At 41.2% G+C, this 27,795-nt stretch overlaps 1 protein-coding gene across 3 annotated transcripts in view; it reads right to left on the bottom strand.

Annotated features, from left to right (window-relative positions):
* The window catches only part of sestd1 (SEC14 and spectrin domain containing 1), an 87,545-nt gene that overhangs the window by 45,907 nt on the left and 13,843 nt on the right, over window positions 1-27,795 (bottom strand). For all 3 annotated transcript variants that reach the window (XM_033023842.1, XM_033023843.1, XM_033023844.1), the window contains 4 exons: window positions 23,591-23,682; window positions 17,002-17,110; window positions 10,731-10,821; window positions 4,553-4,666 (listed from right to left, as the gene is read on the bottom strand). In XM_033023842.1, the coding sequence (XP_032879733.1) occupies window positions 4,553-4,666; window positions 10,731-10,821; window positions 17,002-17,110; window positions 23,591-23,645 (369 nt within the window). In that variant the 5' untranslated portion in view covers window positions 23,646-23,682. The remainder of the gene's footprint in view (window positions 1-4,552; window positions 4,667-10,730; window positions 10,822-17,001; window positions 17,111-23,590; window positions 23,683-27,795) is intronic.

Genomic DNA, 27,795 nt, shown 5'->3' with positions numbered 1-27,795 from the left:
ATCCTTTATTTTCTTGGTTGACACTTTGAAAGTAATATAACTGCCCCTTTATTTTCAGATGATCTGAACACCACAACATTGTAAATGCAATCATTCTATGATGTTGTTCTTTATGAACAAGCTATTTTCATTTACTGTACAAGCTCTGGATCATAATTGACAGATTTCAACACATCTGATGACTTCCTAAATAAATCATATAATAGTGCAGAAATGCTTCATGCCATGTGTTAGTCTGACCCTAAACTTTGTGTTCATTTTCATGATTCAAAGAACTCACTACTGGAAACATACAGTTTTCAAATTGTTATTTCTTTCCCATAGTGACTTCATCCTTTGACTCGGATACACCATGACCCTGAGACACTCTTATCGCAGCTGCACATTTCCTTTAGCCTCTGCAATTTATTGGTGCTATCAATACTTTTGACATTTCAAACATTGAAGGTGCACACCAATACAAAAAGCCAAAAGCATAGATATTCACAAATAAACAGTTGAGGATAGAGTCATCATGTTGTACAGCACAGGTTATTGCCTCTTCCCCAGCCAACAATGAGCCATTATGGGCTCCGCCCTTCCTTGGTCATATGTTGCTGGCCCTGAATTGTTCTAGCCTTTTCCTACCTCCAGTCCCCACCCCTCCTTTACTTTCAGTCTGAAGAAAGGAAATGACCCAAAACATTACCCATCCCTTTGCTCCAGAGATTCTGCCTGACCCACTGAGTTACTTCAGCACCTTGTGTCTATCTTCAGTATAAACCAGCATCTGTAGTTCCTTCCTACACAGAAACAGACCCTTCGGATCCACTCGTCTATGCAGACCAGGTTTTATAGCTGAGCTGGTCACATCTGCCTGCATTTGGTCCTTATCCCTCAAAACATTTCCCATCCACATGCCTGTCTAAATGTCATTCAAACATCATCATTGTACCCGCTTCTACAGCTCCTCTGACAGCTTGTTCCATATATGCACCACCCTGTGGAGAAATTGTCCCTCAGAGGGCTCTTAAATCTGTCTCTGCTCACCTTAAACTTATGCCTTCATGTTCCAGTTTTCTCTACCCTGGGAAATAGATTGTGACAGTCCGTCTTACCCGTTCCCCTCATCATTTCATATAAACCTCTATAAAGATCACTTCATGTGCAAAAGACGCATAACTCTTATATTCAATACCTTTACCAAAAAATGCAAGCCATCGTCTACCTGTGTCACCACTTTCAGCGAACATTGTACCTGCACTCCCAGGCCTCTCTACTCCGCAATATGGTACCCGGACGTGGCGTCGAAGGACGAGAAGCCGAAGCATAGAAGTGGAAGCCAAATAACCGAATGGAAACTAAGCCGAAACGGCAAATAACCGAAAACGTACAAAGCCGAAACGCCAACTAACCGAAAGGGTGGGACGCCTAAAAGCAAACTCACCGAAAGGCCGCTCTGCTGAAATGTCAACTCACCAAAAGGCTGCGTCGCCTATAAGCTAACTCACCGAATGGCCACTCGGCCAAAAAGTCAAATAACGGATATGACCTAACCAGGGGGGGGGGGGGGGGGGCGGGACTTGTCAGCGATTGGTCCAGACCCCCGCGTCCATCACATCACTGGCCGATAGAGACGGGAGGGTGGGGGTCATTTTGCCACACAAGCCATAGGTGACTGGGCACTCTGAACCCGAGCACCAAGTTGTATGCGGCCGAAGGAGCGCATCCCTCGGGTTCAGAGTTTTAAAACATGGACACACCAATTCCCTGGCGGGCCGTTGACAAGTGCGCATGACAACGAACTCCCACTCCCCCCCTTGACAACAAGCACATTTAATTTATTGTTTAAACACAGTAATACCGTCTGGTTGCCTGCGTAACGCACACAAGCTCCCACCCACAAAACACCAGATAATCTGTAATCGGTTTTAACTGAAGATGGATACAAATAGCTGGAGTGGCTTGTAGGTGACACAGCCTTTCGGTGAGTTGGCGTTTCAGCAGAGAGGCTTTTCGGTGAGTTTGCTTTTAGGCGTCCCACCCTTTTGTTTAGTTGGCTTTTAGACGTCCCGCCTTTTCGTTTAGTTTGCTTTTAGGCGTCCCACCCTTTCGGTTAGTTGGCGTTATGGCTTTTTACTCTTTCCGTTATTTGGCGTTTCGGCTTAGTTTCTGTTTGGTTATTTGGCTTCCACTTCTTTGCTTCGGCTTCTCGTCCTTCGAAGCCACATCCGCACACGTCACAATACTATTCCAGGCTCTTCTATTCAAGTGTGAGTCCAACCCTGGTTTGACTTGCCAAAATTTGATCTGTCATTCCTTGACCCACTTCCCTAGTGGATCCAGATTCTTTTGTAAATTTAGATAGCTTTCCGCAGTGTCCACTATATCACGTTAACTTGTTATTCAAATCATTAATATAGATGACTAACAATAGATCCAGCACAGATCCCTGTGACATCCCATGATCAGAAAAACTACCGTCCACTACCACACTCAGATTCCCCCTACCATGCCAATTTTGAATCCAATTAGCTAGCTCACCCTGGATCTCATGTGATCTAACCTTTCACACGAATCTTGTCAAAGGCATTGCCAAGTTCCAAAAAGACAACATTATCCACCCTGCCCTTGAATCAATCCTCTTGGTAACCTCTTCAAAACAACAGTGACTGAGCCAACATAGCTCTCAGGTGTACAGATTTTCAAAGATTCCTAACATTTAGAGCAAAGAAATGTATCTTCATGCCAGTCTCAAGTAGTTCACCCATTTAAATTGTGCATTGTTTTTGTTCTAGAATTAATTGTTTCTGCTCCATTTCTGTGTGCCCCCAGGTGGATGATCAGAGGAATGAGGAATCCTTACCCAACAATGAACTTTCCCTTTAGGGAGCACAACAAAGTTTCACTAAATTGATTCCGTAAGTCAAATTTGCCGCAAAAGCGGTGTAGTAGTCGATGAGCACTTGATGGCGAGTTACGCCCGGGAAACACCAAAAATCTTTCAACAAAGCTTTAGGAAAATCCCGAGGCATTTTCTTGTCCACTCAAAAACTCTTACTATGATGCAGCTGTGTGTTTCTCGTCTCATGTCCAGCAGGAGAATAGAATGATCACCTATCAGAGCTGGTCAAGTGTAACCAAAGCATCTAAGCTGGGAATGATGACCTGGGAGATGATGTCAATGTTGGTTTGTTTATCCTATCAATGGAATTGGAGGAATTTGTACACCCCTCCCTCTCTGCCCCCCCCCCCCCCCCACCACCACCCCCTGCCCCCCTCCCTCCCTCTCTGACCCCACCCCCCTCTCTAGGGAGTGGTGAGTATTGGGATCTATGGGTGAGGGGTGGAATATTGCATTCGGGAACCATCCCTGCCCTGTGAAGCCGCGCGTCGTCCCCCCACCCCTCAATCTCCACCCCCTCCTCCACCCTCTACAATCTCTACCCCCTCCTCCACCCTCCACCAAGGCAAACAATTGGGCTGCAGCCACCCGACAACCAAAATTCATTTTGTGAACACAAACTTGTCAAAAAATCGAGGCAAACAATTGGGCTGCAGCCACCCGACAACCAAAATTCATTTTGTGAACACAAACTTGTTAAAAAAGGCGAGGCAAACAATTGGGCTGCAGACACCCGACAACTAAAATTCAATTTGTGAACACAAACTTGTTAAAAAAAGGCGAGGCAAACAATTGGGCTGCAGATACCAGACAACCAAAATTCATTTTGTGAACACAAAATTGTTAAAGAGAGAGGCAAACAATTGGGCTGCAGACACCCGACAACCAAAATTCATTTTGTGAACATAAACTTGTTAAAAAAGGCGAGGCAAACAATTGGGCTGCAGATACCAGACAACCAAAATTCATTTTGTGAACACAAAATTGTTAAAGAGAGGCAAACAATTGGGCTGCAGCCACCCAACAACCAAAATTCATTTTGTGAACACAAACTTTTAAAAAAAGGGCTGCAGCCACTTTACAGCCGCATCATGGGGACTCACTGTGGAGTAGACGTGCGTTCAGTGTTATTCGCAGCTCAGAGAGCCGTGACCCTCTCGCTTCCTGGGTCTGGCAGAGACTAAGTGAGGCTTATAAAACCGCTTCCTGGTTTTATACTCCCTCCCCCTGCCGCCAGCGGGGGCAGCAGAGAGAATGGGGAATTTTGTAAAAACATTAATATCTATCTCATTTTTCATCGACGGACAAAATCCTCCGCACTCATATGGCGGAGGGGGGCTCTGAGCGAGGTGGCCAAATATGACGGCCGTAGGTGGCGGCGTTCTCTCGGAAATCGCAGCACAGTCGGCCAAAAGCGGTCACGATCAGAGATTTAGTAATATAGATATTGCAGACTAGGTCAATAGTTTATAGCTATAGAGGTTTAAAAACAAAATCTTTATCATTTTTTCAGCTCGTGGATACAATGAACATATAGTATTGCTGTTCTACCATTATTGGGATCTACCTTTTATTTCTAGATTCACTGTGTAAACAAAGTAATTTTGCAAGCTGTGAAGCAACTTAAACAATGGCAATATAATATGAAGAACACAAATGTTCACATACCTCAAATCCCAGTCTATCTTTTTCTTTCCAGAAACAGAAATGAGTCACTTTTTTGTCCCAGAACTCATCAGGTTTCACCACACACACGAGAGATACTTCAGCTGGAATAACATTCTGGATGACAGAAGAAAATGTTAACACACACATTTGGAGGTTATTGTCAACTATATATTTTTCCAGTCACAAATTTATAGAGAGATAATGGAAATATACTTAACTAAAGAACAAACAGTAATTCAGAGGGCTGTAAAAACTTATTTTGCCAAAACGGCTAAGCAGTGATACACTTGATTCATGTGAACCTAACCCCAGTCAATCTTTGTTGATTTATGTAAGTAATTAGTAAATGAAAACTAGTATTTATTTAGCTCTCATTTTTCACAGCAAGCAAAGATCTGACTACTACAGCTGACTATTGCACCCAAAAAGCATCCAGTCAGCAAATTTGGGCGGAAATTATATTGGCTTTCCATACCAAAAAGCAGTGAGGCCCCCAGATATAATTTATTTATTTCTCTTTCTTCCAACAGGTTTATATTTCACATCCATTCAGTACATTTTCCATCTGACCAAACCTCACCTGCAAAACTGTCCTTTGAATTGCAAGCCTATTCTAATAGTACTAGGCTAATGAAGATTGAAGGAAGCAAGAGACAATGGGCCTAAAATATCACAGATAATGTGATCGGTAATTTATGCCGCTGGCAATTCGTCATCAAGAAAACATTGTGTTATTCAAACAAAGACTGCTTTGGAAATGCTTTTCATTAGCCATGGAAATATGATAGCATCGGGAGAATTTGATTCTTACCACCCCTCCCAGAACTAGTGTTTTCCCATGGATAACATAAAACACAATTGAAGCTTTCCCCCGAGCAGATTATTGTCGTTCTTTCTCTTCTTTAAATGTTTCTCTACAAGGTGGAAGACATGGGCATTATATTCTGGTTCGGCACTCCCATGGTTGACTACACCCATGGTCCAAGGTTTATGAAACTAGACAATATTTCCCTCATTGTAACTTGCTGCTGGAAAAGATGCACTTGCTGGAGATAAACTCGACACATGTGCTCGAGAATGATTTTACTCAATTGGAGCCTAAACATATGCTTTCATCAATTATTGATCGGATCGATGCATTACCCAACATCATTATCAAACAGATGTCACATAGCTTGTATTCCAGACACCTAGACTTGGAACCAAATTCCTTCAAGTATTGACAGTTTCTTTCTAATATGATCACAAAATAATGATTGCGGAGTCATATTAGTTGCCATTGTAAACAGCTGCATGATCGATAGCCCTCAAAAATCTTTTAGGACAAACATGTCAGATTTTAGCTCTCACAGTCCCATAATCATTAACAAACTTGTCCTTGCCCTTCTGCTGTTAAGAGTTATGTTAATAGCGTTCATCCAGATTATCGTGCTCTGCAAATGATCAGTCAGCACTTTTTCCAATTTTATCCAATTTCCATCTGAAAACTAGCTGATACAAAAAAGAACACAGTGCAAAGGGGGCTTGAGAAAAAGAATTGTATTGTATTGTGTTCCTTTATTGTCATTCAGACTTTTCAGTCTGAACGAAATTTCGTGCCTTGCAGTCATAACATAGAATAAAGTAACAAAACACACAATAAACACAGATTTAACATCCACCACAGTGAGTCTACCATGCACCTTCTCACTGTGATGGAAGGCAAAAAGTCTTCAAGTCGTTAAATTAAGGTAATAGTCCAGCACTCATGGATGGACTTGATGCCTTTTTTCTGGTAATTCACACAAAACAAAAAAAAGGTTCTACTGCTCCTCCTCTGCTTCATAACCTCCTCTTAGTATTATTGTCCATGAACATATGTATGGACACAGACAAGAGCAGTTTTGGGCCCAGCCATAACATTGAACCTTTCCCCTTAAAACATGCACCGCAAGTATGATAATTAATTAAATGGAAAACAGCAGATAAAATGACATCAGGATCTTTCAAGAATCACGAGTCAGGAGTGGTCTGAGAGGACTGGAAAATTGCAGATGTTACTCCTCTGTTCTAGAAGGGAGTGAGGAAAAAGAGGGGAAACTGACTTCAGTGGTAAGATTTAAAAACCCATTATTAAGGATGAAGTTTCCGAGTACTTAGAAGCACATAATAAAATAGGCCAAAGTCAGCATAGTTTTTTGAAGGGGAGATCTTGCCTAACAATCTGTAGGAATTCTTCGAGGAAGTAAATAGCAGGATAGACAAAGGAGAGTCAGTGGATGCCGTTCAATAGGATTTTCAGAAGGCCTTTGATTTAGTGCTACACATGAGGCTCATGATATTAGAGGGAAGATACTTTCATGGAAAGAAGATTGGCTGAATGGCAGAAGCAAAGAGTGCAAATAAAGGGCTTGTTTTTATATTAATGCATATTTCACACACTCTCAATGTTTATTTCTAAACTAGACCAAGTGGAATCTTACGTTTGGGATCGGGTTCAGTTGCGTTGGGGGAACAGGTGAGTGGTGGAATATTGCGTTGGGGGACCACACCATTGGGGGAGCAATATTCCACCACTCACCTGTTCCCCCAAGCAACTGAACCCATTCCCAAACGTAAGATTCCAGCATTCCAGTGCCCCCCTCAGCACTGGACTTTCAAAAAAATATCCAATTGCACTTCCTCTGCCTGCTGCAGCAGTTGCGATTGCAATACCTTTGGCCCTCCCCCTCTTGTTGAAATATCCCTTTGAGGTGAAAGGTTCAGTGTTCCTGTCTTGCAACTTTATATCGAAGTGTGTTGGAAGCTGGGAGGAAGGATTTTAACAGTAAAAATCTTGTTAAAGTTGACATTTTTAAAGCTTTAATCACGAATAATGTGAAATATAGGATGAAATCTTAAGTGCCGGAGTACGGTGTGGTCGGGAAAGTTGTGAGTTAGAATATGTAAAGATTTCAGCGCTACGGCGTAGGGTTTTGAGGAAGATACAAATATAACACACACATGATGAGAGTTCTATAGGTATATATAGATATCAGAAAAGATCATGTTGACAATTTTAAACAATTAATTTATTTATTCCATGTTTGTCCAATTTGCAGAACTTGTTCAAAAACAGTAAAAGAGTATGGCGAAAAATAAAATAACAATTCCAACTAAAAAGGTCCCAGTTCAAAATATGAAAACACAATGCCTGAGTAATCGCATGCAGCAGGAAATATAGAAAACTAAATCAGCCTGGAAAAAAGTCAACTCTTCATGCCCCCTTAATGATTTGAAACATTAACCATGTTTTTTCTCCCCTTAAAAGGTTGTACCTGCTGAGTTTTTGAATTGATAGTTAAATGACTTTGATTCTCCAAGTAAGAATTAATTTTGTTCTTGACTTTTGCAATTATTTTCAACGATGAAATTTATACTGAATGCTCTGCTTTAACCGTTTCATCTTTTTATACCTTCTTGAACTGGAGTGCAACATTTACCACCTCCAGCACTAGCACTCTTCCCATACCCAACAAAAATTGAATGATTTCCGTCAGAGCTTCTGTTGTTACACTAACAGAAACATTTAAACAAAAACAGCTTTAAAATATTACAGCCCAAATCTGGAGCTCATTTTAGTTCAACTCAGGAACTCAACCATTCAAAATACTCTCAATAAATAGATTTGCCCCTGGCTGCAGTATTCTTCTCTGACTATAATTCAAGCATATGCATTCATCAAACACCAAGTTAGACAGCATGGAAAGCATATATTTTTGCCACCGTGCCAATCAGTGGGCACCCAACCAAGTTAACCCCATTATCTAACTCTTGGCTCACAGCCTTCCGTGCCAAGGTGATTCAGATGTATATCAAGATACGTTTGAAATGCTGTCAGCAACTCTGCTTCCACCACTCATACAGGCAGGCAGTGTATTCTTGGTATAGCACTGGGTGAAAGTGGTCAACCTCATAGTCCCTCAATCTCTTACCGACAATCAATGTCCTTGTATACATCCGATATGAGGAAAGGTTTCCTGCAGTCTACCGTATCTATAATCCTCAATTTTTATACACCTCAATCATGAACCCTCGTGTCCCCTTTTAATTTAGTTTGGAGATACAGCATGGAACAGGCCCTACAGCCCGCCGAGTCCAAACAGACCAACAATCCCCGCACACTAAACACCATCCTGTACACATTAGGGACAATTTACAATTTTACCAAAGCCAATTAATGTGCAAAGCTGTACGTCTTTGGAGTGTAGGAGGAAACCAGAGCACCCAGAGAAAACCTTTGCGGTCACGGGGAGAACGTACAAACTCTGTAGACAGCACCCGTAGTCAGGATCGAACCCGTGTCCCTGGCGCTGGTAAACCTTAGGCTTACCAAAATCAACTGTTTGGAACATCATTAAGAAGAAAGAGAGCGCTGGTGAGCTTACTAATCGCAAATGGATTGGCAGGCCAAGGAAGACCTCCACAGCTGATGACAGAAAAATTATCTTTATAATAAAGAAAAAACCCCAAACACCTGTCCGACAGATCAGAAACAATCTTCAGGAGTCAGGTGTGGATTTGTCAATGCCCACTGTCCGCAGAAGACTTCATGAACAGAAATACAGAGGCTACACTGCACGGTGCAAACCACTGATTAGCCGTAAAAATAGGATGGCCAGGTTACAATTTGCCAAGAAGTACTTAAAAGAGCAACCACAGTTCCGAAAAAATGTTTTATGGACAGATGAGATGAAGATTTTGAAATATTCCCCATCTCCCCACTCGTAACAAGGGCAGAGTCCTCCTTGTCCTCACCTTCCACCCTACCAGCTGTCACATACAACAAATAATCCTCCAACATTTTTGCCATCTCCAACGGGAACCCACCACTGGCCACATCTTCCCATCTCCTCCCCTGTCTTCTTTCTGCAGAGACCACACCCTCCGTAACTCCCTGGTCAATTCCTCCCTTCCCACCCAAACCACCCCCTCCCCTGGCACTTTCCCTTGCAACCGCAGGAAAAGTTATACTTTACCTCCCCCCCTTGACTCCTTTCAAAGACCCAAAGTCTTTCCAGGTGTGGCAGAGGTTCACCTGCACCTCCTCCAACCTCATCTATTCCATCCGCTGCTCTAGATGTCAGCTGCTCCACATCGGTGAGACCAAGCATAGGCTTGACGACCGCTTCGCCCAACACCTCCGCTCGGTTCGCAATAACCAACCTGATCTCCCGGTGGCTCAGCACTTCAACTCCCCCTCCCATTCCAAATCCAATCTTTCTGTCCTGGGCCTCCTCCATGGCCAGAGTGAGGCCCACCGTAAATTGGAGGAGCAGCACCTCATATATCGCTTGAGCAGTTTAGACCCCAGCGGTATGAACATTGACTTCGCCAATTTCAGGTAGAGACCTTTCTTTCTCCTCCCCTTCCCAGCCCATGGTCTCCGCCTCTTCCTTTCTTCTTCCCGCCCCCCCCCTCACATCATTCTGAAGGGCCTCAACCCGAAACGTCGCCTATTTCCTTCGCTCCATAGATGCTGCCTCACCTACTGAGTTTCTCCAGTATTTTTGTCTATCTTCGATTTTCCAGCATCTGCAGTTCCTTCTTAAACAGAATTTATGGTTGCTGCAATTTTACCAATATCCCTATTGAGACAGACAATAGATTCAACAAATCGCAATGGATTCCTTTATCTATATAAATGCTGAATTGCTTGGCTTAGTTTGGAATATATAAAGCCCAATTAAAAAAATTTGATTAAGAGGTAGAATTTTGGCAACTGCGGATGCTGAACAGCCAAGAACTGTTACAGCATTTCCCAAGGACTAAAACTGCAACAGTTGGTCCAAAAGAATGCTTATCAGTCCAAACTAAATAAATCTCTTGTGTTTTCTTACAGCCTTAGCAATAAAAAGAAAATCTACATATAAATGTCATGCAGTAATCTAACTTGTATGTTTTCATAATGCTACAAAGTCAACTAAATGAAACATGCCACTGGGGAAAGGATATCTCAAGTTATGCCAATGTATAATTCTTTATATGCTACACATGGATAGTCTCATTAGATGTTTGAACCTTTCTAAATTGGGACTAATTTTATGAGGCTATTGGCATTTGAAAGTAACTGTTCTAAATTGTTCCATTTAAGACAATTTAATTGGCCTTCTTGAAATACAAATTACATGCACATGTGGTAGGTGTAAAGAAACTTCACCTGCAACATCAGTACAACAGTCTTCACCACGTTCCATTGAGATTTACGTCCATCCACAATAACTGTAAAACCTCTGGCTTTACACTTATCACTGCAAGAAGAAAAAGAGATGAACTTGAACATAGATCAGCCAGAAAAATGTCATTAATATATTCAAGGTTAACATCATCCAAGTCTTTGTTCCAAAATATTCTTAGAAGCTTCAAAAGAGCTTTCAAATGGGAACATGCACACCAATAACATAAATGCCTTGCAAAAACCAGTTGCAAAAATTGGCAACTGAGTAAAACCAAAGAAAAATAAAATGTTTCTAACATCTGCCAAAATACCAAAGCCACAGAAGGATAATAAATGCAGCATATTGTGCAATGACTAAATTTGGAGGACTATATAAGCACCAAACATTTGTCAGTTTCCTTTCCCCTCTCTCGCTAAATTATCTAATGAATTCAAACATTTCACAATGTCAAACCAATTGCCAGATTTTAATTAAACATCCTTTATTTAGTTAACTCACAGGCCTGAGCAGAACACAAACAACAACAAAGTACCAACAGGAATTTCCTGCACATTTAAAAAAAGGTACTCTTTTACCAATTTATATTTACAAACTATTAAAAACTTGATATTTGTGAATTTATTCACAGTGCAGTAGATGCAGCCAAGGAAAAAGGAGATGGAAAGCAACAACGCAGTGTTATTAAAAATACTTTTAAAAGCAACCAGAGGCTAGTCAAGTCAAGACTTCCAGAGAACAAGAATATAGTGGATGAAACCATCTTTCATCTGGAGCTCATTTGTGTATCATGTGGCTTTTATACACTCTGCTCCAATCCATCCAGGTTATACTGCGGTTACCTCCACTGCGACCACTTGGGTGTCCCATACGGGATATAGCTAACTTGTATGGCTTTCTTGCTCTTTGTAGGTTAACCTTTTTTTGCTCTCATTCACAATGTAATATGGAAAAGTGTTCAGTAATATTTCATTTAAAAGAAAGAAATAGATCAGTGGAGTTGAGATTATTTATTCTATGTTTATTGGGTCAAATTATGTCTAAACACTCATAGTCAAGCTCATCCCACAATTATGCAGCCTCAGCAGCACATGGAATAAGCCAAGTTATAATAATAATAATAATAATAATACATTTTATTTATGGGCGCCTTTCAAGAGTCTCAAGGACACCTTACAAAAATTGAGCATGTAGAGGAAAAACATGTAAGGGGAATGAAATAAATAGTAGAGACATGACTAGTGCACAAAGTAAAGACAGAATTCAATACAAAATACAGTATGAGGCAATTAATGCACAGATGAAAAGGGACGGGGACGTGGGGCTAAGGATAGGCAGAGGTGAAGAGATGGGTCTTGAAGCGGGACTGGAAGATGGTGAGGGACACGGAATTGCGGATCAGTTGGGGGAGGGAGTTCCAGAGCCTGGGAGCTGCCCTGGAGAAGGCTCTGTCCCCAAAACTGCGGAGGTTGGACTTGTGGATGGAGAGGAGACCGGCTGATGTGGATCTGAGGGACCGTGAGGGTTGGTAGGGGGAGAGGAGGTCAGTGAGATATGGGGGAGCCAGATGGTGGAGGGCTTTGTAGGTGAGGACCAGGATTTTGTAGGTGATCCGGTGGGAGATGGGAAGCCAGTGAAGTTTTTTGAGGACTGGAGTGATGTGATGCCAGGATTTGGTGTGGGTGATGAGTCGGGCGGCTGCGTTCTGGACCAGTTGGAGTCGGTTGATGTAGGTGAAGCTGATGCCAAGGAGAAGTGAGTTGCAATAGTCCAGTCGGGAGGAGATGAAGGCATGGATGAGTCTTTCAGCAGCAGGCGGTGTGAGAGAGGGTCTGAGTTTGGCGATGTTACGGAGATGAAAGAAGGAGGTTTTAATGACATGGCGGATGTGAGGCTCAAGGGAGAGGGTGGAATCAAAGATCACGCCAAGGTTGCGGGCCTGGGGAGATGGGGAGACAGTGGTGCCGTCGATGGTGAGAGTGGGGTTATTGATTTTGCAGAGTGTGGCTTTGGAGCCTATGAGGAGGAATTCTGTCTTATCGCTGTTGAGTTTGAGGAAATTATGTTGCATTCAGGTTTTTATAGCTGACAAACAGGAGTTGATATGGGAGAGGGGGGGGTTGTGGGGGGATTTGGTGCCAAGGTAAATCTGGGTGTCATCAGCGTAACAGTGGAAGTCCAGATTGAAGTGGCGGAGTATCTGACCAAGGGGGAGGATGTAGATGATGAAGAGGAGGGGGCCGAGTACGGAGCCTTGGGGAACGCATTGAGTGACTGTGGCTGTAGCAGAGGTGTGGTTGTGGATAACGCCACTGCGACCCACACCAGTCACACTTAGCATAAGATCTAATTGCCCGCCCGCCGCCTTTTGGTTTCTTGAAATAGAAATTAGGAAGAAAAAGTTCAATTATTCTGAAATTGAATTTTCAATTATCCATCAGTTTTAATGCATTTTTAATAATTTTCATTCTCTGAATGGTGAGATAATGGCAAATGTAACTACTGGAAAATATGCCTTATGGGTGGACCGCCTTTAAAGATAAACCAGTGGTCAAGAAAGTCATAGTAAATACAAATTCAACAATTAGACGTAGAGTAGAAAAATACATCTGTAGCAGCAAGCTACATTGGAGAAAGCACATTGCCTTTCTGATGTCAGAGCCAAGGAAATAACTGCGTGGCAGCCAAAAATTTCAAGAGCCGGATGGAGAAGAAAGACGATGAGCAGCCAATGACTCAGCCAAAAAGAATGTTGAGGTCCAGAAGACAGATATGAAGCAGTTAAGAAAAATCAATATTAATAGTAGATGATGCAGAGAGGGCTTTAGATTCCTAAATTATGGAAGCCTTTATTCTGAAATTAAGCAAGATCTCAAGAAATTCACCATACTAACACACAGCCTGGAAAATTCACCCAATTCAGTCAAAGGCCTCTCCTCCCACAAAGCACACTAGCACATTAACATCTTCTTAAATCTTATACTGCTCGCTTGAGTACATTTTTGAAGAGGTGCACATTATCAAGGACACATCAAATCTCACTTACCAACCAACCAATCGATTAGACTTGGCTCTCATTCATTTCAATGCAGTGCAGCTGCAATGCGAACATCCTCCCAAAAGGGAAATTGAAAAGCACTTCCCAAACCAGTATTCACACACACTTGGACAAACAAAGGCTTGAGACGCACAAGAAAGTAAAAATCAGCAAACTACCCCATAATATCCAGAGGTCTTGTACATAATAATCAGGTCAACCTCAAGGGTGTGCTACCAAAATATTATCAACACGTCTCCTGACCCACCAGAGACCCAAACACCCTCAATCAATGCGACACAATCATTTAAGATTCCTGCCTTTCCATCTTTCGACTACATTTTGAACGATCTGACTGCCTGACTGTGCATCTACCAGGAACTTCAGCAGCAACTGAACCAGGAGGATCTGGTATAGAAAGTCGTACAGTGCTCACCTGAGGAAGCAGATGCGAGATTGGATTGCATACTATAGTGGGCGACAAAATGAAGTCAGACAGAATCGCTGACAACAATACATCTGTCTCCGACAACCCCAATGTATTCCATGCTCCCTCTGAACAGAAGGAAGGTGGAATGATGACAACAGGTCCTTCCCACATGTGCTTAATGCATTCGATGCTCGCTTTAAAGAGGTCAGTCTCGGATGTGCCTGTACACATGGTCACTGTCGCAGAGGTCAGATCAGCCTTCCAAAGTGAATCCATGGAAAACAACTAGGGGTGGCACAGTGTCGGAGCTGTAGAGTTGCTACCTTTCAGTGCCAGAGACCTAGGGTCGATCCTGATTACAGGTGCTGTTTGTAAGGAGTTTATACGTTCCCCCCGTGACCGTGTGGGTTTTCTCCAGGTGCTCCGGTTTCCTCAAAGGCATACAAATTTGTAAGTTAATTGGTTCTGGTAAAATTGTAAATGGTCCCCAATGTTTGGGATAGTGTTAGTGTAAGGGGTGATCGTCGGTCAGTGGGCCGAAGGGCCCGTTTCCGAGTTGCATCTCTAAAATCTAACTAGCCTGGATGGAATCCCATACCATGCCCACCAGCTGACATAGTTCTCATAGATATGTTTAACTTTGTCCAAGTCTATGCTGAGGCTCCCACCTGCTCTGAGAAGGACATTATCATCTTGATACAAAAGAAAAGGTTGCATGCTTTAATGACTGTCCTGCAGTCATCTGAAATTCCTCGAAAAATTGGTCTTGACGCATATTAACTACAGCCTCAGATTGCCTTATTCCATTACAGTTTGCCTACTGTTGCAACAAATCTACCACAACCAGAGAGCTGTGAATTTGTGGAATTCCCTGTCTCAGAAGGCAGTGGAGGCCCATTCACTGGATGCATTCAAAAGAGAGTTAGATAGAGCTCTTAGGGCTAGCGGAATCAAGGAATTTGGGGAGAAGGCAGGAACAGGGATTGTGGATGATCAGCCATGATCATATTGAATGGCGGTGCTGGCTCGAAGGGCCGAATGACCTACTCCTACACCTATTGTCTATGTTTCTATGTAACATTTGCCATTTCCTGGCTCTACACTCATTGCTGGAGTAACTAGATAACATGGTCACTTTCGTCAGATTTCTATTTACTGAATATAGGTCCATCTATAATTCAAGGTGTCCTACAGTGTACAACAGTTCCAGTAATCTAACAAGCAGGCTCGCTCATAAAAATAATTATGTCTTTTCGAAAATAATTGGGCTCACTTACAAGAACTGACAAACCATCGATCCGAATCCTCGTAACCTGCTTGTATCATTACACTATTTTCAACACTGTAATCCCAACCAAACTTAACTCCAACCTTCTGGACCAAGGAGTGAACACCACCCTCTGCAACTGGATCCTCGATTCATATATCTAACAAATCCTAAAAGGCAGCACTAAAATCCCGCAAATACAATCAGAAATTTCCAAACCAGTACATCCTGGTCACTTACTGCTTACAATACTGCGAACATCTAAAAGCAGAGTATTATTCTACAAGTTAAATATATGGAATGACGAATTTTGCATCGCATTTATATTGAAAAGAGAAGCTCAGACACACCTCAACCATTTAGCAAACGTGAAACGAATAATGTAAATGTCTCAACGACCTAATTGATGCTTTGATCTCCTGAACTGAAAAACACAACTGAACTGCTACATTCAATAGTTTAACATAATTATTCATATTTTCTTTGCAAAATCTCAAAGAAATACCAAAGTTTAATTTTTTTTAAATTATGATCATCATTAAGCTCATGAAAAGCAGTCATCCTTTCAACGGTCTTAAACTTTCTCAGTCATTGCTGCTCTGCTGTTATAACTGTTAGATGTGTGTATAAAGGGGTTTCCAACCACGATTGTAATTCCCACAAAAGTGACAAAGTACCACAATAAATGTGATGGTTTCAGCCAAGCGTACAAGTCTAGCCTTACGCCATGCTTCTCTTTCATCACAACACCATGTCAGAGAACCTTGTTGAACTGTGACCTTGCAATGAAATCACCAAGCATGATTCTAAATTGTTGCCCAAGCGATTACCCAAGCCCATTATTGAATCTGTCTCATCCACATCTTTTTTGACCTGTGCAGAACATAAATATATACATTTATCCACGGGACTATACTATAATCAAGCAAAATCTATTGAGACAGAAATCAATGCTGAGTGTTAAACATAAAACAAAGGCATGGCAAAATTGCACATATTTTTTACATCTTAAAACTAAAGCCCTGTGTTTATTTCTATTATTGAATTTAAGTCCCTGGGTGCAAATGTACAATATGTTCTACTCTGGATTTCACGCAAATTTTGCAGCAATGTTATTTGTAAGAAGGAGATTTTAGAAATCTACCTTAAGGTTAGATTTAAATTTAAAAAAATGCAGAAACATAAAACTAAATTGGGCAATGATCGATAAACAGTCACCTTCTCAAACATCACTAGATGAAACCAAGGACATTATTTCACACAAGGATGCCTCACAACCATACTTTAAAATGATCATCCTATAATTATCAATTTACTGAAAAAGAGATTCATCTTAAAGGAAAATGCACTGAAAAGATGGTTGAAAATGCACTTTTATCCGATTCAAAATAATCTTCATATAGTGAACATAGAAGCACATTACAAAGCAATGCTGATTATCAAATTGACTGTTCAAGACCTGCAGGTTATTGCAAACATATTTAGATCAAAGTAGAGAGAATGTACGAGTATAAGAGTCACCTCGGAATGCTGAGCAAGTAATCCAGAGTAACACTCAGCTCCTCCATATTTGTTTGCTCCGAACACAGTGGAATTGTCAGGATAAGGCCACTTCTTCTGTCTTTGCCTCCTAAAAAGATGATTTTTGTTAGTGCATTGTCTTTGATAAAATCAATCAGCACAAAATCTAATCACATCAAACTTTATCACCTAATGAACAACAGCTTCACATCCCACAGATGCAACCTGACCCAGAGTATTTCCAACATTTTCGGTTTTATTTCAGATTCCCAGATTTCCAACATTTTCATTCATCATCCATCATGTTCACCAATTTAGATTAGTTCTGACCTGTACTGTTTTTATGTTACGCCCCTTATCTTACATGTTCAATCCCTTTACAACCATTAAATCCATTAGCATAGTGATTTTAAAAAAATGTTAGATTCCTCAAGGGCCTGTCCCACTTGGCCGTCATTTGCGCCTCATTTACGCATCATACGTAAAATAGGTCGACGTGTCGTTACACGTGACGTCGCACGCAAAGCATGCGTCATCATGCCGTCTGGTGCGCGTGACGTCATTAGAATACCCTGCGGCCCACGGCGACACATGGTTACGCACAGTGACGTAACCATGTGTCACCACGCGATACACGTGAGACGTCGGGACGCCAATGCGTCACCGTGCATACCGAATCCGTCAGCGTGCGTACGCGATGCGTCACGCAGATGGCGCTCGAGGATTTTGTGCAGCACAAAATCCTGGAGCGCCGCGCAATACCGCCAGCAACTCCACATTCCTCCACGCCTCTCCATACGCCCATCCCGCGCTACCCACACGCTACCCATGCGTCACAACCACATTTTTGGAGGTCGCGTAAATGGCACGCAAATGACGGCCAAGTGGGACAGGCCCTCAACGATCTTTCCATTTCTTCAACGAGTCTTTTTACCAGTTCCTTTACTCCACCAATGATGGACATATAGGTGAAGTTCCGGAAGTGGCGGCGCTGTTGAGCGGCTGCGGCTCGCCTGCAGTCCATCTGTCTTTACTTTTGTTGTTGTTTTTTTGGTCTTGTTTTAGTCAAATTTTAGTTATTAGGATGTGTTGGGAGGGGTGCTGAAAAATGGTTTTGTCTCTCCCTTCGGGAGAATGCGACTCTTTCTGTCGTATCCCCCCCCTTCTCTGCCTCCGTCTGTGCTGAGGCCTAATGGCGGAGCTGGCGGCCTCCAACTGCGACCGACCTCGAGGCTCCGGAAGCAGAGCCAGCCAGGACTTACAACTCGAGGCTGGCCGTCTTCGAGCTGCGGCGGCGTTCCGGCGAGGGCGGCCCGACTCGGGGCTGAGACAGCGCTCCGGTGAGGGCGGCCCGAATCGGGGTTGAGACGGAGCTCCGGTGAGGGCGGCCCGAATTCGGGGCTGAGACAGCGCTCCGGTGAGGGCGGCCCGACTCGGGCTGAGACGGTGCTCCGGTGGCTGAGGCGGCGGCGACCTGAATCTGGGGCTCGGCCGCAGACCAGTGGACGACATCGTCGGGAGCTCTCAGGTCACAGGTTGGTGCCTGATTTCCGGAGCTCCCGCACCAACAGCTGCGTCGGCTGGACTGGCGGGCTTTAGCTTCGGCCACCCCGGGCCGCGGAGCTTGAACCGGCCCGTTCGCGGAGCTCGGTTGAGCCGCGGGACTGACTACCATCACCCGGTGGGGTAACAACATATCGCCTCAGCGCAGAGGGATAATGAGGAGGGAAGAGACAGTGACTTTAAGACTTTTGCCTCCATCACAGTGAGGAGGTGCCTGGTGAACTCACTGTGGTGGATGTTTATTTGTGTTTATTGTGTGTTTTGTTGTTTACTATCATTTCGTTCAGACCGAAAGGTATGAATGACAAAAAAAGGATCTAATCTAATCTAACCCAAGATCTGAAATTTATTTCTTAACTGAGCTTTTTGATTTCTTTTGTGCCTAGGTTAAAAAGTATATATTTTGATCGCATCTTTGATCACCGTTTCTTTGTTCAGATAGAAGGACAGGTGATGGGTTTTAGAAGATTAAACTTATTCAGTGCAAACTTTAAAGAATAAAGTTCTTTAAAAAATGTTACTTCAGAGATGACAATGACAGAGGGTGGAGGATGGAGGTGGATTGAGATATTTTCCTGCAGGAGAATAAGTGACCTGCTATTTTATTAATGTAACAAAACTAGTCAAATTATTTCCCAAGAGGATGCCTTCATTTTGAAGTCCAATAAAATTAAAAGACATTTAGATAGCTACATGGATAGGAAAGGTCTCGAGGGATATGTGCCAAACGTGGGCAGATGGGACCTGCATTAATGGGGCAATGTGGTCAGCATGGGCAAGTTGGACTGAAGGGCCTGTTTCCTGAATCCCTCCACAACTAAAATTTCAACTGTACGGTGACATTTTTTGAGTCTGATAGCAGGAAATGAATACGTGTCACAGCAGCACCTGCTATTTTGTATGTTGGTAAATCAGGGATCCACTTCAGAAACCATGATTGAGGAATACTAAGCTATTCCCATTTACAAAATAAAGCACATTTTATACAAAGATATAAAAGTCTCAGTTTTATAACTTCATTGATAACAGGAAACACAAGAGATTGCAGATGCTGGAATCTGCTGCAAACAGCAAATGGCTCGGGGAACTCACAAGCTCAAGCAGCATCTGTTGAGGGGGATAAAGGAACGGTTGACATTATTAATCAAAATCTTGCATCATGACCGAGAGCAGAGAGAGGAGGCCGACTTAAAGAGGCGAGGAAGGTGGAATTGGGAGTCAGAGGCAGGTGTGTGATGGGCAGACATACATCAGGAGAAAAAAGGTAGATGGATCCAGGCGGAGCAAGGGGAGGGTGAATACAATGACTGCCAATGCTAGAAACTGATAAGTAATGAAGGTGATAATGGCAAATAGAGAAATAAAGGGCAGACTGAATCAGATGGGGATCTGGTAGGTATTAGTTGGGTGGAACAAGGAGTGGATCCATGTGAGACATGTTCTTCTGTAAAGAAAATTAAGCAAGGTGTACAATTATTTTACAATTGAAATGAAGGAATTTTAAAAGCATTATAAAAATTAAGCAACACAGCATAATGCATTGAAATTTGAAATTCTCCTCAGATTTATCTTTAGCACGCACAAAGTTTGCAAGGAAATGGCATATGGTGCTATTGGGAATCTAGCTATAAGCAGAAACTGATTATATTTTACTGGCAGACGATGCCAACAATAACCTTTTATTTCAAATAACCGCCAACAAGATGTAATCTGAAAATATTCATGTTCAAGAAATGTATATGTACAACTTGCAGTTTTACTGTATTTCTGAAGGAAAATAATTAAGATTGTTTCGTTTATCGTTTATCAGAAGATTGCCTACTGTAAGAAACAAGGCATCTATTTGTAAATATTCTAATTTACTGCAAAATATTAGTTGAAGGGCTATTTTAATCTGATTTTTTATTAATAAGAATTAAATTTACTGGTGCAAATTGAATATTGCCTGCACAAAACAACATAAATGGAGGTGTTACATAGTGTATCACCTATTGTTCTCCAAATATTCTGCACCATTCCATAGGTATGTTACAATACTTACCTTCAGCGGTGCTGCAGTTCTGCCACTGGCCGTGTGCGTGACTTTGGAGCCTTTGGGGGGGGGTGGGGGTGAGGGGGGTGGGATTAAAGTGCCGTTTTCTCCTGCCTGTCCGAGATATATTTTCTCGGGCTGCTAGCTGATGCTGAAAAATCGTTCCGACTTCCGTTCTCGGAGGTTTTTAAAAAAAATCTCGGGACAATTTAATCGCTGGAGTAAAATAAAAAAGCGACTTCTAACGCCGTCAACGGGATGGATCTCACGTAGGGGACAAAACATAAGGTAAGTCGTGTATTTTACATATAAACTTGCTTCTTAGGATGACTTTAATCAAAATGTCCTTAATCAAATTTTGGCCCCATACGAACCGGCAGTGTTTTTCCTGCTGATATTGGGTTCAAATTCACTGCAACCGCAACGTTCCAATCGATCGCGTTCCACAAAAATCCACTCGCAAGATGATTTAAATGGCCATTAATTTACGGGAATTAAACATTAAATTCCTTCCATTTTGCCTATAAATTCATGACAATGAGATTTAAAAATCATGTTATATTCTGAATTCTTGTGTGAATGTTATTTGGACACTTGGGCTATTTAAAAATGTTAATCTTTTCTTAAGAAATGGATAGATGTTTAGATCCAGTAATTGAATTTTGTAATTAGCTACAATTAGGTAACTAACTAATTATATGCTTTAATTTCAGGTCATCCAAGTAAGATTGTTTCATAGGTACACAAAAATGCTGGAGAAACTCAGCGGGTGCAGCAGCATCCATAGATGCTGCTGCACCCGCTGAGTTTCTCCAGCATTTTTGTGTACCTTCGATATTCCAGCATCTGCAGTTCCTTCTTGAACACTAAGATTGTTTCATATTTGTTTCAGAATGCTTCAATCTATAATAACTGAAAATTTCTTTCAGTTCTCTTAATTTTTAAGAAAGTTATGGGCTTTTGACTAACCTTGATCACAGCTTTTGTGTTAAGTCAATGGAAAAGCAATAGGGAACACGATGCTGATTTCCGAGTATGAAAATGGCCATAATTTTTTTAATGCTGAAGACATGAAAGTGAATTAGGTGTCAACTTATTTTTATGCTTTATCTGATGGGATAAATTGCAGACTTGATTTTTAAAATCTCAAAATGTTGTAACATTGCTACATTCCATTTTCTTGAAACATGAAAGGACTACTTAAATTTTTCTGAAAAAACTCAACAGTAAATTAAGCATTATTGACAAATTATGTTAGTTATTACGAGCACGGCACAAAAAAATGCACGCCTGAAATGTCACAACTTGTCCTTTTTCCCCCCCCCAATCTTTATAGATTCAAACAACACTGTAAATTTAAATTTATTTTCTGGTTTTGCCATTAACCAGTTAATTAAAACCTCAGATCAACTCCTAATACTAATTAGATTGCTGAAAATAATGTTTCTGAGTTGGAAAGAGGTATTGAACAAATTATTAACCAAATAATTGTGTTTTTACCATTTACTGTCTAGACCATTACTAATGTTCAAACTTCTCACAATACAAATAAAATTAAAAGGCCTGCACAGACAAGATAAGCAACCATAGGATGGTTGAGGTATATTTTAATTATCACTGAAGAATGGTTGATTTTGATTACGAGATAATTCTGATGCCGGTCTTGAACCGAAACACCAACCATCCTTCTGCCTCCACAGATGCTGCCTGACCCACTGAGTTCCTCCAGCAGTTTGCATGGATGATTTTGATTACTTATTTTAAATTTTGGCAGCACTGAAGTAAATGGTGAATGGATGCAAGCTTGCCATTTAGGATTTTGGTCCCTGGAGAATCTTAACGAATAGTTAAGCAGCAGGGTCCACATGTTAATGTCAAGAAAACTATTAAATTGCCATTTAAGAGAATAATAACCAATAATTTCTGTAAAATGTTGGTGCACAATTGTTTGGTTTGCTTTAGATTTGCAAGTGGTAGAAGACAAGAATAATCCCCAACCCAATGACGACCTGGATATCCATCAACAAAGCATTGCTTCTGGAAATTGTCACCCACAGATCCTCTTACAACATACGGTATATCTGACAGCTTCACTTAAAAGTAGTTTCCAGATGCACGGTTCCTTCAATTAAACATACAAAGATGCAAGTGGCATCCGAGAAATAGTAAAGATTAGGGAGTGGGGGCTCGGAAAGCGTTCTGAAGAAGGGTCTCGACACCCATTTCTTCTTCCCAGAGTTGCTGTCTGTCCTGCTGAGTTACCCCAGCATTTTGTGTCTATACATAGATGCAACCAAGGTGTGAACTTTGCAAAGACAAAGTGCTCAAATACAATGCAAATGACCAATAACTGGCCTCACTATCTTCTTCAACGAAGGTGAAATCCTCAGTCCTAATGCTTATCTCAGTAGTGGTATTGAAAAGTTTTAATTATCTGCAATGTCTCAAAATGTTAATATTAAGATTACAGTTAATAATTAAATTACTAAAACTGGGATTTATGTTGTTTTATTGTTGCCTCATACCAGTTCCACTGTCCACTTTGCAGCAGATTGAATTCTCCGCCAAAGGAAGGAAGATTAGCACTCAATATATTTTTCCACTCAAAAAAACTAGCGTTACTTTTATGTTACGTTACTTAAATGTTAGACTGGAAAATAACGACAACAGTAAATCTCTAACCAAAATCATATGATATTGCCTGAATAAGTATATTGCCTGAAAACAAATATCTGATATCTACTCAAACATTGCACAAAATGAAACAACTGAAATTGAAAACCCCATTGATGCACATTTTAACAATTTCTTCACTTTCTAACCCAGCTGCAGCCCTTTTATTAATAAAATTCAAAATACAACAGCAAATCAGTATGCAATTTGATACACAACACAATATTGACTAAAAAGAGCACCATCAATAATTGGGAACACTGAGGAAGCTTTCTTAAAATTACTTAGTATGTGCAAGCAAAATAACATAAAATCCTATACCTGACAAAAAGGCAAGCTTTTTCTTCAGTATTGGCAACATACTTGTGGCTTCCATCTTTGCAGAAAGAGATTGGTCAAAAATGTCTACAATTCTGTAAAATAAACAATCACGGAATCAGCATAATTTGAAGAAATTAGTTTTACCTGATATGCATGTTCAAACAGATTTCTTTGCACAGATTGGTTTTTAAACGTATTTTACAAGTTTGGTCTATTATGTTATCTATGAGTGCTGTATATATAGACCTGTTATGCTGCATCAAGTAAGAGTTTCATGGTTCCATTTTCAGTACATATGATAATTAAAAACAATTCACTTGACAGTAGCGCACCAATCACTAATTTAGTGATATTAACTTTACTAATTTACAGGCATCAGCTCTAATCTTGAGTGAAACATGCTCAGCTTAATATGGGGGTAAAATTCCATCTTGGATACATGTAAATAAATGAAAAGGCTGAAATTACTTCACTCCCGATGCCTCCGTGCCATTTCACTGTCGGCACATTTGGCACATCACTTAAAGATCAGCAGAAATGAAGTACCAGGAACAGCTTCAGCACAATACAAAACGCAGTACAATTCTCAGTAAAGTACAACTATATTAATACATTTTTCTGAACATAATTTTACAATAGGCCATATCAAATTCAATAACGATTCTGCCAGATGGAAGCAAACATCTGTGGCAGGTGTTTTCCACTTTGCACTCTAATTCAACAAAATCAAATCTTGGACGAATTACCATATTTATGTTTCCAACTAATGTCTCCCAGCAACTGCTGCTCCTTCATGCTACATAGCTTTACTTTGATATTCCCGACTATGTGTGCCCAATACATTGCAATGTGCTCAATTAATTAACCCAAATCTCAATTATCTTAACCCAAATCTATGAAACAAGGGTTTGGGAAATTGGACAAGCTCAATGAGAGCTGAGGTTGATTCCCTCGCAAACTATTGAAATGATGTCTCGAGCACTTTTCAAAATCTTCCAACTACTTTCTTTTCCAGTCATAATTTAGCTTGGTTGTTGATGTGTGCAAATAAACAATAGCTTTCCACTACATATCTATAAATGGATGAAGGGATTAAAAGTAACATTAACAAATTAGTAGATAACACAAAGCTGGGTGGCAGTGTGAACTGTGAGGAGGATGCTATGAGGATGCAGGGTGACCTGGACAGGTTGGGTGAGTGGGCAGATGCATGGCAGATGCAGTTTAATGTGGATAATTGTGAGGTTATCCACTTTGGTGGCAAAAACAGGAAGGCAGATTATTATCTAAATGGTGTCAAGTTGGGAAAAGGGGAAGTACAATGAGATCTGGGGGTCCTTGTTCATCAGTAAGCATGCAGGTACAGCAGGCAGTGAAGAAAGTGAATTACATGTTGGCCTTCATAACACGAGGAGTTGAGTATAGGAGTAAATGGGTCCTCCTGCAGTTTTACAGGGCTCTAGTGAGTCCACACCTGAAGTATTGTGTGCAGTTTTGGTCTCCAAACTTGAGGAAGGACATTCTTGCTATTGTGGGAGTGCAGAGTAGGTTCATGAGGTTAATTCCCGGGATGGTGGGACTGTCATTTGTTGGAGATTGGAGCGGCTGGGCTTGTTTACTCTGGGCTTGTAAATTCTCTGGGATTTATAAGGATGAGAGGATATCTTATTGAAACATGTAAGATTATTAAGATTTGAACACTGTAGAGGCAGAAAACATGTTCCCAATGTTGGCGGAGTCCAGAACCAGGGGCCATAGTTTAAGAATGTGGTAAGCCATTTAGACAGAGATGAGTACAAACTTTTTCATACAGACAGTTGTGAGTGTATGGAATTCTCTGCCTCAGAGGCTGGTTCTCTGGATGCTTTCAAGAGAGAGTTAGATAGAGCTCTTAGGAATAACGGAGTTAAGGGCTATGGAGAGAAGGCAAGAACGGAGTACTGATTGTGGATGATTAGCCATGATCACAATGAATGGCGGTGCTGGCTCGAAGAGTCGAATGGCCTACTCCTGCACCTATTGTCTAAACCAAAAACAGAGAAGAAAATGTAATCTGAAAATTCTGTAAAGCTCAAACCAATAATGGAATTGTGAGAAATATGTAATGCTTAATTGTATCAAAAAAGATTTCAGATGAATCAATTATGAAAAAGATAAATGTAATCGACGTCATGTTCTCGTTTTCATCACATGTATCTTTTAAAAAGTTACTTTAAAAGTTATTTTAAAACAATGTTGTCTTCGAGGGCCTAAGTGGGGTTTTGCAACCAAAGTGGTTAAGATGCAAATGTGCCACATTTCCTATAAACTACACGTTGAAGTTAGTGGGTGAGTTAGTGATCAGGTTATCGGCACACGGGGACCTGTGATAAAGTTGTTAGGAATTTAGATTCAGATGAGAAAATTTATCTTGAATTCAATGATCTGCAAATATCATTAATGGGGACAACAAAATGAACCCAACCATAAATATCCATTTGATTCACCATTTGATTCACCAATGGGCCATCTTACCCAAGCTAACATATATATTTCATTTCAAGATTCAGCATTGCACCGCTGCAGGCAGAGGTAAGCAACCACACAACAACAGATTTGATCAATGTTCTGCAAAGTATCAACAGTGGAATAGGTTTCATAAGTGCCCACACCCTCAACGATGGCAGAGCCCAAAACTGATGTCGACACAACATGTGGAAAACGCCTAGAAAATTGGCTTTGGTCTTGACACGAAAAGCAGACACAGAGTAGTCAATTACAATTCTATCAATCCATCTTCAATCATCAGCAAAGTGGTGAAAGATATTATCATGCAGCACATTTTACACAAAAAACTCTCAGGTGTTCAATTTAGTTTATGCTTGGATTAATGCTATGCCTCACACCTGAGAGAAAGTTAGAGACCCAGTGTGTCAATGCTCTCTTTTGATCAAATGTGCCATCAAGGAGTCTTAGTAAATCTGAAGACATGGCAAGGTTCATAAATTGCAGAAAATAAATGAAGGTTGTGGTTCTTGGCAGTTAATCCCAACAAGGCTTAAATGCAAAGGAATTTGCAATTTCATCATCCTCATCTGGAAAAAGGAGAATATACCAGGATATATCAGAGGTACCATAAGCATGATCATTTTAAAGAAAGTAGACAAATCTGTCTTTAACTAGTGGTTCTCCCTGTTGTCTGCCAAAAGGAACATCGCCAGGATCATCACCCCCCCCCCCCCCCCCCCCCCACCCCACCAATGGTCAAAGAGCTGTTCCCTAAATCACATTGATTTAATCCATTTACATGCAAAGTGGACACAGTTTTCACAACATAACTCCAAGATAAAATGCAAGGAACAATGCCAGTCACGAGATGCACGTTCTTTTATCCAAACCAACACATTTTGATCAGGAGGAATTGTGAGACACCCTCCTTAAATTCAGTCACCCACAGGATTTCACTGCCCCGTTATGACTTTATGACATGCAGATCATAATACAAATCAAAGTGGTCTAAAATTTGGGCTGATTTTAGTGAAGATCAGTGGCAAACAGGACTAAACTGGTGCAACACTTTCTTTAATAATCCTCCCCACAATGCTGCACCTCACCTCAAGCAAACATCCTGCAAGCCAATTCATTTTCAACAATGTTCATCGCAACAAAACCAGAGCAGAGATCATCTTAATATCAATACCCGAGCTGCCGCAAGGAGACAATTCTTATGTTTGCTCGAAGACTAAGCTCTAAGTCATCAATGACTCATTCATTGAAGCTTACGAGAGGATGGGCCTTACACAGATCTGAAAAACAGGAGGCCTCTGCTGTCTGCTCCCACTGCACCACATTGTCTCAAACAAGGAAGGTTCAAGGAAAGACAACGGTAAAATGTGGACCGCTTCCTATATCTCAGATAGCCACTGCTTAACAAGTGCATTAATTGATGAAGAAATTAACTATTGCTTACGATGTGCAATGCAACCTTTCATCGATTGAGAAAACAGGTTTATGAAAATCAAGACATCAAACCTGGCAGAAAATCCATGGGTTGAATTGTTACACTCAGCACCTCATGGCACACAAAGCCATCACCAACACTATATCTGCAAAATCCTGCAAATTCAGTAAGAGGATAAGAAAACCCACATCATTGTCCACTCCTATGCCAACATCACCATGATCTAGTGACACTCAGTCAGCAATCTTGAGCATGACACATCAAC

Source organism: Amblyraja radiata, chromosome 7, assembly GCF_010909765.2.
Source record: "Amblyraja radiata isolate CabotCenter1 chromosome 7, sAmbRad1.1.pri, whole genome shotgun sequence".
Classification (NCBI taxonomy): Eukaryota; Metazoa; Chordata; class Chondrichthyes; order Rajiformes; family Rajidae; genus Amblyraja; species Amblyraja radiata.
This window is presented reverse-complemented; position numbering and strand designations above follow the sequence as displayed.